Source organism: Uranotaenia lowii, chromosome 2, assembly GCF_029784155.1.
Source record: "Uranotaenia lowii strain MFRU-FL chromosome 2, ASM2978415v1, whole genome shotgun sequence".
Taxonomy (NCBI): Eukaryota; Metazoa; Arthropoda; class Insecta; order Diptera; family Culicidae; genus Uranotaenia; species Uranotaenia lowii.
Genome location: NC_073692.1, coordinates 45,502,847 through 45,517,438, shown reverse-complemented (window position 1 = coordinate 45,517,438; position 14,592 = coordinate 45,502,847). Strand labels below are relative to the sequence as shown.

At 42.2% G+C, this 14,592-nt stretch overlaps 1 protein-coding gene across 4 annotated transcripts in view; it reads left to right on the top strand.

The window, feature by feature from the left end:
• LOC129743932 (myb protein) overlaps positions 1-14,592 on the top strand; it is a 63,557-nt gene that overhangs the window by 44,930 nt on the left and 4,035 nt on the right. For 3 of the 4 annotated variants that reach the window (XR_008736740.1, XM_055736172.1, XM_055736174.1), the window contains exons 4-6: positions 9,880-10,740; positions 10,876-11,202; positions 11,322-11,524. Coding sequence is in view for 3 of the 4 variants with exons in the window: in XM_055736172.1 (XP_055592147.1) it covers positions 9,880-10,740; positions 10,876-11,202; positions 11,322-11,524 (1,391 nt within the window). In the remaining variant the exon portion in view is untranslated. The remainder of the gene's footprint in view (positions 1-9,879; positions 10,741-10,875; positions 11,203-11,321; positions 11,525-14,592) is intronic. The other variant, XM_055736175.1, reaches the window with a different exon arrangement.

Below are 14,592 nucleotides of genomic sequence, written 5' to 3'. Positions count from 1 at the left end.
TCCCTAAGGTTCCGACGAAGGCATGGTTTAAGCATTTTAACATGAGTCGCGATTTCATTCGCGTGGTTTCTCGGCTCATGTCAAATCACTGCCGGCTTGACGCGCATTTGTTTCGTATACAACTAGTTACAAGCAATGTTTGTGTTTGTGGGGATGGCTACCACGACATTGATCATGTTGTGTGGACGTGTGAACGGTTTGATCGATCGAGGGCTTGGCTACTGGATACCCTTAGGGCCCGATGTAAACTACCTGGTGTTCCAATTCGAGACATCTTGGCAAACTTAGATCTTGAATATTTGTACCCTATATACAAACATCTTAAAATGTCTGACTTGGTCGTTTAGTCCTCTTCCCCTCTGTCTGTACTCTATCTAATGCTCGTTTCGTCTATTTATTAGAACAAACTTTCATCCGACGGGTCCTACAACACCACAAAGAAGGCTGGCCAGGAAATCGAAAACCCTGAGGTAGCTATCGAAACCACAGCTACAGGAAGCCACCACCGGACCCTAACGGAAACTGTTCTTGGAAGTGACCCCAGTTAATCCCCTTTCCTTTCCTATAATAAAATTTTAATTAACAGTTGAGTAGCCGCGACGATTACGGCCCCCCTCTTACTAACCCAAAGTTAGGAAAAATACTCCCGGCACATAAAAACTTTATAAGTAAAATGCCTTAATAAAACAACTTGTAAATTAAAAAAAAAAATATTTTCTGTAGAAATCCCAACAATCACATCATCACAATATGGGAAGATTATAAAATCTCCATCGAAAAAACCGGGAAATTGAAAATGAAAACTCGCTGGCCACCCTGTATTGATACGTTTTTCCAACTTATACTTCTTCTAATCTTTATTTTAAGTGGCTACATCGCCCTCCTTCAATTTCTGCTACTTTTCGGTCCGATACATCTTTTTTAAAAGGAACTGAGGCCAATTTAATGGATGCAGCTGTTTCGAAATTGCCAAAACTGTATTATTTTTGAGCCTCTTTGAAGCGTTTTAATGGAATGTCTGCTGGAAAAGTTTAAAAATAACGAAGTAAAACCATCATGAGATTGAACTCAAAGTTTAATCAGTTAGTAGATCGTAGGTTGCGAAGGGTATATACAAGATTACTCTTTTTGGGCTTTTAAGAACAGGTAAAACCTAAATTTTCGTTTTGAAAATGGTTTTTCACAGGAGCAGAATTTTGGCAAATCATTATATTTTATACAAAACAACCAGCAAATACGTACTTTAATATGTTCAGGACCTTGTCACGAACAGACATGGGGTGGTATGAAAAAAACCTAGTAATTGCTTTTGCTAAACTAAATCGAGCAGTCGAGCAGTCGCTTAAAGCAATTGCTTCAGTTGTTATGAATAAAGTTTTTTTTGACAGCTGTTTTCTCAGTCAGGAGCTTTTACTTTTAGAACAAGCTAGTTTGGTATGAATAAAGCTCAAATCTGAAGCAATTGCTCGACAAATCTCCTAGCTATTGCTTTATTTTCTAAGCATGCTCGGTAGCAGACTTTTCCAATAAAAAATTCTTTAATAACGTCATGAATTTATCAAATTAGCAATATTTCACTTCAAAACAATTCAAAAAGGCATTTTCAACATGGATAAAGAAAATTCGAAGTGATAGCCCAACTTTTTTCATATTCCTGTCGTTGTATAAAATCATTCGTCTAAGATAAAATTAAACAAATCAGTAAATATTTCAAATTAAAAAAAAATCTGGCTATAGTGGAAGAAGTCCCAATTGGCTCAAAGTAAGAAATAAATTGTAATAATTTCAAATATTATACAGATCTATCATTTTTATATAATTTTGTTATAATCCTAAGATTTAAAAAATATCTAAATTAAAATGCGCGCCTATTGCTATTTTTTATACATCGAATTATCCCGAACCGAATACATGTGGAAGAGCTTATGATAAATATTAAAGTTAGGCAATTTTTTGTTTGACAATATTCGAATATGTTTTCATTTTTCTTTAAACATCAACATACGAGCACGCATTTACCAAAAAAAATTCCGGTCGTTCTTACACCCACCAACCGCTTCGTCGAGTTCAAGGCTACTTTAGCCGTACTTTTCAATTTTCTGATCGTCTTCTTTCATTTTACTTTAGAAAAGTTCAGATTCTGCTGGTTGGATAGCTCTATTTTTCGAAGCAAAAGCTATGTTCTAAGACTTTAGTACACATCCGCTTAGAAAATGTTTATTCATACCAAACTAAGCAAATGCTTTGGACTTTTGCTTTGATTGATTTCGAGCTAAGTAAAAGCTATCGAAGCAATTGCTAAACCTTATTCATACCACTAATGGTATAAGATTCAAACGCTGGAATTTGTTTGAAATAGGGTATTTCATAAGCTTTGTCGTTAATAAGAATTAGCAAAAATTTTGTTTGAGGTTAGGTTTGAATGACTCATCACTAAGCAACACTTTCAGTTTATCGGAGAATAAATTTTTGGACATTTCAGCGATCTACACTTAGTTTTTCGCTTATTCAAAATTTAAAATGCTGGTATTAGCCTTGACTTCCCTGATGATGATGATTCCCTGACATTTTTTATAGTATCTGCATACTTTTCCATCACTCACACACAGTAACTCTTCAAATAAACAATGATTTTGTCAGCAATCAATATGATAATGATGGATTTTGAAGGAAACTGTGCAAAATATTTTTTTTTCTTTTTCTCTAGCATCATGAATATCTCAAAAACGTGTGAATTTAAAATTTTGGTCGGATAGGTCGGATAGTACTTTTCCCAGGCAGCAAAACGCTGTCAAAATTTCAAATGTCCGATTACTAGTAAACGAGCTATTAGCAAAAGAAAGTGTCCTATTTCTAAAAGAACTAATCTTTATTCCAAATATTTATAAGATGCTGGTATGAGTCTTACTTACGTGAGGACCTTTAACATAAGCTTTTCAGATTACGTGTTTTTATCCGAACTTGCCCGAATATTTAGTATAAAATTTGGAAACGGTTCGGTTGTCCGGATTTTTTCACTTTATCTCCAAAAACAAACAAAAGGCTCAAATCGCTCGGTTTTTGCCAGAATTTTTTAGTTCCATAAGCTCGAATTTGCCCAGTTCGGATACGTGGTGGAACATTCTGGCAACCTTACTTTTACGATAGATATGTATCGGAATTTGACTCTAATGCTTAGTTTGAACTTTGCAAGCATTTTTGGGGACTCTCCTTGTACTTGTTAACCACTCGAAGACAGGGACATTTCAGAAATTGTCGATTGTGGTGAATTTCCGAAGAAATTCTGTATAGCTTCACACATTCAATCTTTTCTCCTGTTTTTATTTTTGTTACCTACTTGCGTGGCGTTTAACAAAGGAAAAGGTTGTTTCCGAATTTGTAACAATTATATTTTTTAAGCGTCCTAGGATTCGGAAAGGTTCCCATACGAACTTCGTATAATTTCAGCAATTTCCCTGTGGTTCGGAGAATTATTATCTCGAGGGAGGAATTTGCAATCTTAGTATCGTAAGCACAGGTGGTAAATCCCTATTTACACACTTATTTTTTTCTCCTGTGGTCGGGACGACTTCGATCTGTATTTTCAACAGCTGAAATTACAGGACGATTTCAGGACAGCAAAACAGTACAGGAAAACAACTGTCAAAATGTCCCGTGTGTTCGAAACGCTTTCCTCCCGAGATTTGTAGGGAATTCGGATTTGGTTTCCTGTACATTCGGAAGCGTTTTTTTAATGTTAACCATGCAAAAATTAAAAAATAAAAGAAAAAGCAACACAGATTATGAATGAATAGAGTATTTATTTCCAAAAATTTTATTTTATCACATCATCTATTTTAAAAATTTTCGCACAGAGTTTACGATAGCTGGAAGATTTGTCCAAAAATTCCACACTGAACACTATAATAACAAAAACACGGATTATGGAACCTGTTACCGGGGAGCCGTCCTTTCTTGCAATTCGAAAGCGTCCTTTTCCCAAGTTTGGCAGCGCAGGCGGAACTGCCCCTGTTGTGAAAAACTCGCTCTTTGACAACGCCTTCAAATCCTTGGAAATTAGCAGCTGGACACTGTTTTCACTGCGCTTGAACTGGTAAATTTATCGTACTGACATAATTTACTTTGAACAGCGATTAAATCTGTAGTGCAATGTACTAAGAAGCTGAAAAAACGAACTTAACACGAGACACATAGACACGATGCGAAATAAACTTTTGTTTTTTTTTTCATTCACGGCGGAGGAAACAGTCCTGACATTTAATCAAATACCTGAAATCTCGTTCGAAGTTTCTTTCGAATTTCAGGAGAAATTGAGTGCTACGGGAGTCGGTAAGCTATCTCACAGTGCCACAGGAAAAACTGTTGTTTTTGACATTTCAAGTGTCATTTCGAACTGTTTTCCTGTGGTTCAGAGGATCATAGTCCTGAGCGGAATAATTGCAATCTTAGTGTGTACGGATTGTATTCCAAATTCCAAGGCACGGCGAGCCACCGCGTCCCCCACATTTTGCAACTCTGGGTCTATGGGTACAATGGGAAGACTTTTTTTTAGTAGGTAATCACAGGTGGTAAATACCGGTTTACGGATTGTATTCCAAGGCACGGCGAGCCACCGCATCCCCCCAGTTTGCTACTCTGGGTCCATGGGTACAATGGGAAGACTCATGATATACTCCGTGTATACCCCCTACTCTATAAACTCCATCTGGGGCCGCAGACCTGGTTCCCACCTCGAACTGTTTAGTACACTATGCTTCAATAGTGGGAGGTCTATTCGCGCTAATGCGCTCCAAGGCAATACTCATTAACGAGACCACTTTCAGCGAAACCTCTCATCCTTACGACTCGATGCCTGAACTCTCCTCTAACGACTTGAGAACCGACATCTCCTCGCAATGACTCGAGATTCCCCCACAAACCTCTCCTCTTCGCGACTCGAGGCCTGATCTCTCCTCTAACGACTTGAGATCCGACCCCTCCTCGCATCGACTCTAGGTTTACCTCTCCTCTGCACGATTCAAGGCCCGATCTCTCCTCTAACGACTTGAAACCTGACCTCTCCTCGTAATGACTCGAGGTGACCACTTGTACCCCTCCTCTTGTTGATAAGAGGGCCTGATCCCTCCTCTTACGACTCGAGACCCGACCCCTTATCATAAAGACTTGGGGTTGACCACACAAACCTTTCCGCCTGAAGGTTTGAGGCCTGACCTCTCTAACGACTCGAAGCCCGACCTCTTATCTGCAGGGATCGAGGTTTACCACCTTGCCCGTCGTGTGCCTGATCGAGAGCAGCTTATCCTAGACTCGCGCCTGTCACGGCACACGCGCGGGACTCAACGCAACGACTCGGATGATTCCCGACGAAGATGTCATCCTACTCCGACTCGAATAGCTGACCCGGCGTCGAGAGCCACTCTACCCGTGGGTATTCCCCGAACGTGGAATAACCCTTTCCCAACAATTTCCACTGCGAAGAAGGTCAAGTCTTATCCCCGCAGCTTCTGTCGTTGAGAACCGCCCTACTCGGATACTCCCCGAAGGTGGAGCATTCTACACACGAACGCAGCGCACCCACGGCATCCGCTACGCAGAAGGTATTGTCTTATCTTTGTAGCTTCAAAGATGAGGTCAGTCTACTCCGACCGTTGTCCAGTCTTCTTTATCCCCCTTGGCTGGCAACCCTAGGATTTTTGGCCCGCAGATTTTCCTGCCCGTTGTGTGCCAGATCGAGAGCAGCTTGTCTTGGACTCGCGCCTGTCACGGCACACGTTCGGGACTTGGAACGCTACGACTCGGATGTTTCCCGACGGTGACGACATCCTACACCGACTCGAGAGGCTCGCCCAGCATCAAGAGCCTCTCTACCCGGGGGGGGGGGGGGGGGGAGGGGGGGGGTATCCTATGATATACTCCGTGTATATCTCCTACTTTCTAAACTGTTTAACAAACTATCCTTCAATAGTAGGAGGTCTATTCGCGCTCTTCTAGCGACTCGAGATCTGACCTCTCCTCGTAATGACTTTAGGTAAACACTTATACCCCTCCTCTTGTTGATTAAAGGCCTGATCTCTCCTCTTGCGAACCGATCTCTTATCGTAAAGACTCGGGGTTGACCACACAAACCTATTCTCCTGAAGATTCGAGGCCTGACATCTCCTCTAACGACTCGAAGCCCGACCACTCATCCCCAAGATTCGAGGTTTGCCACCTTTACGCCCGTCGTGTACCGATCGAGAGCAGCTTAACCTAGACTCGCGCCTGTCACATCCCACGCGCGGTACTTAACGCGTCGAGAGCCACTCTACCCGTGCTCCCCGATCGCAGAATAACCCAACAATTTCCACTGCGAAGAAGGTAAAGCCTTATTCCCGTAGCTTCGATCATTGGGAACCGTACTATTCCCCCTACGCACAAACGCGGCGTATCCACGGCATCCGCTACGCAGAAGATGTTGCCTTATCTTTGTAGCTTCAAACCGTAAGTTCGGACGCACACTTCTCGACAGCCCCCTGTCGATGGGGTCAGTCTACTCTAACCGTTGTCCGGTCTTCTTGTATCCCTAGGATTTTTGGCCCGCGGCTTTTTCTGTCCGTCATGTGCCAGATCGAGAGCAGCTTGTCCTGGACTCACACCTGTTACGGCACACATTCGGTACTTTAAACACTGCGACTCGGATGTTTCCCGACAATGACGACATTCTACACCGACTCGCGTACCCTTCCTACGATGTCCGATACGAGGAAGGTATTGTTATCCCCGCAGTTTGTCCCATAGGAAGCGGCACGCACTACTCGGATACTACCCGGCGGTGGAGTATCCTACACACGTTCCCGGTGTACCAATGACCTCCACTACGCAGAAGATGGTGCCTTTGTAGCTTTAATCAGGGGACTGGATGCACTACTCAGATGCTCCCCGGCGATGGAGTCATCCTACACCATTCGCGGACTGCCGTTGTCTCCAGCTCCTCTGCAGGGCAGTCATGATCCGGGTGAACCCATTGCTGACCGCATTTTTTTTTTAGTTGATCACCCAGGTGGTAAATCCTTTTTACGGATTGCATTCCAAGCAGTGATTGAAATCCTCACCAATTTTCTCATCAGAGGCATTCAAAATACACACTTTGAGGCCTCGCATAGCTATACAGGAGACGATACATATACATTCATTCAAACCTCCCCCCATGAGGAGGATCTGCTCTGAGAGACACTATCCGTTTGCTGCCCCGAACGAACTCTCTCAACGTTCGGTTGCTACATGATGCATGAAGAAGACGAGGCACACATACTCATTTACGTTCTTGAATTTGAATAACTCCAGCCGATAGCTGTCGTTGAGGAGAAATTCTTCAATCTCGCCGCAAAGGTTGAGGCAACAACAAAAACAACCGAACTTATTGCGTTGCACGGCCCGCAACGTAAAGTGCAAAGAGGGGGGAGGAAAAAGAAACGAAAAAACTAGCTGCCTGCGTGCGGTTGCTGTGCAATAATAGCAATAGCAGAAAAAGCTCACGCATTCGATCCAGGCACAAACGAAGAGACTCGGGTTCGCTCTGCCTTTTGAATTTGCTTCCCTCAAGCTTGTAACAGGAGATGAGAGGGAGCCATTCGTTTGGTTTTTTGGATTCGCTGCCTCGAATGTATACTGCTTCTTGAAGGCGGGCCATATTGAGAGCGTATGCATCATCGGTTTTGCCGTTTTCGCTGCCTCAAAGCAACCTTTGCTTCCGAATAAAGCAGTGAGCGAGAGAAGGTTGATCAATTCATGCTCAGCAAAATTCAATCACTGATTCCAAGGCACGGCGAGCGACCGAGTCCCCCCAGTATGCTACTCTGGGTCCATGGGTGCAATTGGACGACTCATGATACTAAGTACCCCTACGCCATAAAGTCCACCTGAGGCCGCAGACCTGGTTCCCACCTCGAACTGTTTAGTACACTATGCTTCCATAGTGGGAGGTCTATTCGCGCTAATGCGCTCCAAGGCAATACTCATTAACGAGACCACTTTAAGCAAAACCTCTCCTCCTTACGACTCGACGCCTGAACTCTCCTCTAACGACTTGAAATCTGACCTCTCCTCGCAATGACTCGAGGTGACCACTTGTACCCCTCCTCTTGTTGATAAGGGGGCCTGATCCCTCCTCTTACGACTCGAGACCCGACCCTCATCATATAGACTCGGGGTTGACCACACAAACCTCTCCACCTGAAGGTTTGAGGCCTGACCTCTCCTCTAACGACTCGAGGCCCGACCTCTTATCTTAAGGGTTCGAGGTTTGCCACCTTGCCCGTTGTGTGCCTGATCGAGAGCAGCTTATCCTAGACTCGCGCCTGTCACGGCACACGCGCGGGACTTAACGCAACGACCCGGATGATTCCCGACGAAGACGTCATCCTACTCCGACTCGAATGGCTCACCCGGCGCCGAGAGCCACTCTACCCGTGGGTATTCCCCGAACGTGGAATAACCCTTTCCCAACGATTTCCACTGCGAAGAAGGTCAAGTTTTATCCCGCAGCTTCTGTCGTTGAGAACCGCCCTACTCAGATACTCCCCGAAGGTGGAGCATCCTACGCACGAACGCGGCGCACCCACGGCATCCACTACGCGGAAGGTATTGTCTTATCTTTGTAGCTTCAAACCGAGGGGTCGGACGCACTCTACTCGACAGCCCCCCGTCGATGGGGTCAGTCTACTGTCCGGTCTTCTTTATCCCCCTTGGCTGGCAACCCTAGGATTTTTGGCCCGCGGATTTTCCTGTCCGTTGTGTGCCAGATCGAGAGCAGCTTGTCCTGGACTCGCGCCTGTCACGGCACACATACGGGACTTGGAACGCTACGACTCGGATGTTTCCCGACGGTGACGACATCCTACACCGACTCGAGAGGCCCGCCCGGCATCGAGAGCCTCTCTACCCGTGGGTATCCCCCGACAGTGGTTTACCCTCTTCCCTCGAGATCCGCTTCGAGGAAGGTAAAGTCTTATCCCCGCAGTTTCCCTCTTAGGAAGCGGCACTACTCGGATACCGAGTGCTGACCGCATGCCAACTTGGAAGTCGTACACATCTTCTGCACCACGTTGTAGACTGTCGTATCGGGCCCGCAGACGGCAAGTATGTTGGTACGTACCGCCGCAAACCTCGGATAGGCAAACACCACGTCTTCTGGAGTTTCCTCCTAGTCACCAAAAGCTGGGCAATATGGCAAAGCCACATGCCCGAACCGGTAGTGGTACTTCATAAAGCATCCATGATCAGTCAGGAATTGCGTCATATGGAAGTTCACTGTACCATGTCTGCTTCCGATTCAGCTCTCGTTGTGCGGGATCAGACGATGGATACACCTTCCTCTCGCAGAGCTGTCCGATAGCTGGTTCCAGTGGGACATCGAGTCCCCTTTGGCTAGATCTCGTACGTTGGGCGTGTCTTTATTATCGTAACGTATCAGTAGACTTCCACCTCTATCAAAACCAAATGGACATGACCCCAATCACTACGCAGGCGGCTTCGACAAGATGGTCCGGTACCCGCAGCGTTCAGCCGCTGAACGCTGCCAAGTCTCTGCAGGTTACACTGTCTTCCCAGTGCCTGTCTCCAGGCCGCCGCTCCATATCGCAAGATTGACGTGGTAACGCTTGACAGTATCCTCCTCTTTCTACGTCGGATTTCCGAGGAGTTCAACATCTTATTTGCAAGAAAATTTCTCCAGGTTCTCAGTGAACTAATCTGCAAGATCGTTTAACTTCCTTTTTAACCCAGTGCTGACATCAAACTTAAAGCGAACCTTGTCCAGATCACAGAGAGAAAACTATCTTCCGTTTCAATTGTATTTGGTCTTAATCCGCATATGCTTTGTTCAAACTTTCCCTTCGGCAGGAGGACGACAAAGTCGTCGAACTGGTCACCAAATATGGACCGAAAAAATGGACCCTGATCGCGCGGCACCTGCGCGGTCGCATCGGAAAACAGTGCCGGGAGCGTTGGCACAATCACCTTAATCCGAACATCAAAAAGACAGCATGGACAGAGGAAGAGGATAACATCATCTATCAGGCTCACTTGCAGTGGGGTAACCAGTGGGCGAAAATTGCCAAACTGCTACCGGGGCGTACTGATAATGCGATCAAAAATCACTGGAACTCCACGATGCGAAGGAAGTACGAAGGACCGGAAGCTACCAGGCGAAAGCCCAAAGCAACCGCCACAAGTTCGGCAAATAATTCGCAAAACAGCAATTCCATATCGTCGAATCCCGCATCGGTAGCTCAGCAGCCGGCCACTCAATCGCAAACTTCCAGCCAGAACAGCTTGCGTCAAATCATTTGCAATAACCGCAAGAAAGCTTCGATTGAAAGCATGAACGAGGACTCGCTGGACGACAACGGTGGTCCGATAGCCGTTTCCACCGATCAAGGAGACTTCATTATATCTCCCCTGCCGAATGCCACGAGCGAAAATCAATTCGTGATAGCACCGCTGTATGCTTCCAGGAAGACTACGTCGAGTTTCATGAACAATAACAACAATAATATCATTAGCCGGAGCAGTAGCACCAACAGTAGTAGTAGTACCAGCAATCAGAATTCCAAAAACGCCCACCATCCGTACCAGCCCACCAGTGTGGACTTCAATGATCTGCTCAGTGGGAACGACGAGGAAAGCAAGGACCGAAAGTTCAAAATCAACACTCCGAGTATACTGAGGAGGAAGCGGAAGTTCAATGACGAAAATGAAATGGTAAGTTGTCCCGTTGATTCATGCCATCCATTTTTATTCCTATTGTTTATTTTTTGTAAATCATTCTTGCTTATTTTCTGTTTGTTCAATGCTTTTTGTGTTTTTTTTATGTTTGTTTGTATCCGACATCGGTAGAACAACCTTCAGCAACAGATTCTGATGGCTCACCAGCAACAACGGCAGCAGCAACTCCTGCAGGTGACATCCGCCGCGAGTCAAGCACTAACAACAACGGCCAGCGGCACCACCCATCTGCATGTGTCCCAGCAGCATCAGCATCAACAACAACAGCACCACCATCCGTCGTCAGCGGACACTAACGAAAAACACCTTCTCTCACCGACAGTCACCCCAATCAAACCACTTCCGTTCTCACCCAGTCAGTTTCTTAACTCACCCAGCTTGAATGTTTCGTTCGATCAGCTTCCTGCCAGCACCCCCGTTAAACGAGCTAACTTTAAAGTATGTTTTATCTTCTTTTTTTTTTGTTCCATGCAAGTTATAATTTCGACAACTACATAATTACCTAATTAAAAAAATCAACGACATATCTAACCACATTTATCCATGCTTCCATTTAGCTCAACGACACTAGTCTTCTCAGCACTCCGATACCGGCCAAAGAAGGGCAGCAGCAGGTGAAGAAGGAGCCAGTCGATGACGAATCCAAAGCGGCACCACCAAGTAAAACTCCCCTGAAAGATCTAAAGTCTTCGCTGGAACCACGAACGCCAACGCCGTTCAAGAATGCGATGGCAGAACTGGGCAAGCGGAGATCAGAAGTGTAAGTACCTGCAACAGGGTGGCCCTTGTTTTCCAGCTTTCTTGAATCCTATCTCCCAAATTCCAACCCTGATTCAATCAATCATTGAACAATACTGGACAAATTTAAGCTCATTCGGATAACTCTAAAACAGCGGTTTTCAAACGTTTTTCTCTCGTAGCCCCATATTACAAAAGTTACGGGTTTCCCTAAGCAAATTTTAGAAAATATCAGTAGAAAAATATCGACAACCCATTAAAAATATCGACAGAGCTCAGATTTGCTATCATAGAATGTTGCGTGCCGATTGTACGAACAGGGTTGCTAGCAAACCGGGAAAACCGGGAAAAAAATTTGGAATTTCATCGCGTCACCGGGAAAAAAACCGGAAATTTCGGCACATCAACAATTTTTCACGGAGTTCAAAAATATTTTTGAATTAATTTCTGAATGTAAGAGTAATTTACGACAGTCTCGATAAAAAGTTTGATTTGCTTTTACAGGGTGGCCACAGAACCGGGAAAACCGGGAATTGAAAATCGAACCGGGAAACCGGGAATTTAGACCCAAAACCGGGAAAATTGAGAAAAGGACACCGAAATTCTGTGTTGGTCCCATGAACCCAAAATTCAAAATTCAGAATGATAATTTAATTTCCCACACAGAATTGAACAGTTCAAAAAATGTGTTAGTTAGAAGAATATCATAAGTTTTGAAATTTATTAACCACTCTGATCGCTCTTCAATGATCCCTCTAAATTGAAAAAAAAATCACAAATTTTACCGAAACTGCCTCGAAGAACGAGATGAGAAATTCAAAAATCCTATTTTTTTAAAGTATCGCACATCATACATCACATCATTGAAAAAAAATATCAATCATGTAAAAACAAACAAATCAAAGTTAATTTTTTTTTTAATTTGAAAAATTTAAAAAGATGCTAATATTATAATTTTCGAATGAGAATGTTTAATTCGAGAGTTAAAGTTTAACACAAGACAATCATCTTTACGCACGGCACGGTATTTTTTGTAGCTAAATAATAATAAATTAGACATTTCTGAGTTAAAAACGCACTGTTTGAAAAAAAAAACAATCATGGGGTCCAAACCATTTTTTTAAGTTGTGCTTTCAAAATTTACATTTTTCGATAACTGGTCATAATTTAGGATTTGTTGAGTTTCTTTTGAAAACATGCGAAAATCGTGACAAAAATTGAAATAAAATATGAAATTTTAGTAACACTGTTCAGAATTTTTACGAGTTTTTTTATGAGAATGTGTTTATGTCGATAGAAGACACTAAGTAAATTCTTTAAAAATGTTAAAATGATTCAACATTTCATGGTACTTCGCATGAAATATGCATATTTGTGTTCCGACTAAAGTATTTAAACAAAATATTGCGATAGAATTGATGTTTTCAACTTGTTTTCTTTTCGATTGCAACAAAATTTCCGTTTTTCTTTTTGAAGAGTGTTTAAGAGCTGATTTTGACTGATTTGAGGGCGACATATCTACATATTCAGTTTGATTTTTTTTCTGCTAGCTCTAGTTTTTGAAATTCAAGTGTTAATTTTTGATTTTTTTTATCAACATCTTAGAACTTTTCTAAGATACATACATAAATCGAAGATTTCGAATCAGTAATCAACTTTTTCGAAAACCGGGAGTTGTTTAAACTTCTAAGAAAACTGAGACGTTCTTTAAGTTTATTCATCACAGTATGGTAAAATATGAGAATTAAAAGATATTTTGGTTTTTTTTTTTAAATCAAAATAAATCAAATATTTTTTTCCAAAGCATAAGTCGAAACATTCGCAGTCCCCAACAAAGTTGTTAATGATATTTTAATCTTTGATACCAAATTCTCATAAATGTTCTTAAATGATGTCAAAAATAGTTATATTATTTCAATTGTATTTTTAACACTTCAGGAGTTTTTTTTTCAAGTATTGTTTCTTGAAACTAGAAATGTTATGAATGAATTATTAATCCTCTATCAAATGAAGGATAATTATTAAATAGATTTTAAATCAGTTTTGTTTTTTAAAGAGAATCGGTTTATTAATTATCAATGATTGATTAAGCTCAAAATTCAGTAAAACTCTTCATCACTAGATTTGATAGAATCCGACAAATGATTCGAATTCAAGACGGTTTAATCAATTTTTAAAACACTTGTTTTATTTATTGTAATCTGCATTTTATAACTAAGCTTATAGATAAACAAACTTTTATGTACACTGTTTTTTTTTTTTTTTTTTTATTTATTTATTTTTTCCTCGGATAGGGAAAGCCCAGTGGAGTTAAGCTTATTCCAAGCCTCTTCTCCAACAGGCACAAAACCCTATCAAAACAGTTTAACAATTCATTTCAATACAATTTTTTTTTTCACAAAATGTAAAACCATTCCAGTGAGCAAATTATCGCTCTTTGAAGGAATGGTAGGGACTACTCGTAGGCTATTTCACAATTTTTTAATATAGAGTTGTGGTATATTCATTAGTTTGCAGCGTTGTGGTGGTGGCGGTGGAGGGTGATGAGGTGTTTTGATGATTGGCGGTGGCGGCTGGATGGAGTGGCTTGTGGGCGGCGGTGGTCTGGGTGGAGGGGCGAGAATAAAAAGAATAACAATTTTTTTAGCTATGTGGCAAGAAGATACTAGCGGAGGAAACGATGGATGTTTTGCTTGCAGATCGACAGCAGTTGTGATTTGAAACGTTGAAACGTTGTTGAGTCACTTTGATTTTCGAAACCTTATTCGTTCACTTTTAGAATTTGTTTAGGCATAAATCTTTAGAGGTAGCCTAAGCTTAGCATGTGTTTGCAAAAACTTATAACATTTTTCTCCCTGATACAGGGGTTGTTTCCAATTTAACACTACAAAATATATTATAACTTTATCATTAACCGGAACAGTTATTTGTTCATAATTTAACCCCAAGAAACTGACTCAAAATAAAAATATATGTTGAACAATTAGCTGTAACTTTTTTCACTGAAATCAAATCCACATTTGTCTGCATGACAAAGCTAACCCTCTACTGAATGAATCATTAAAACGTTGAGAATTTTTTTAATGCAAA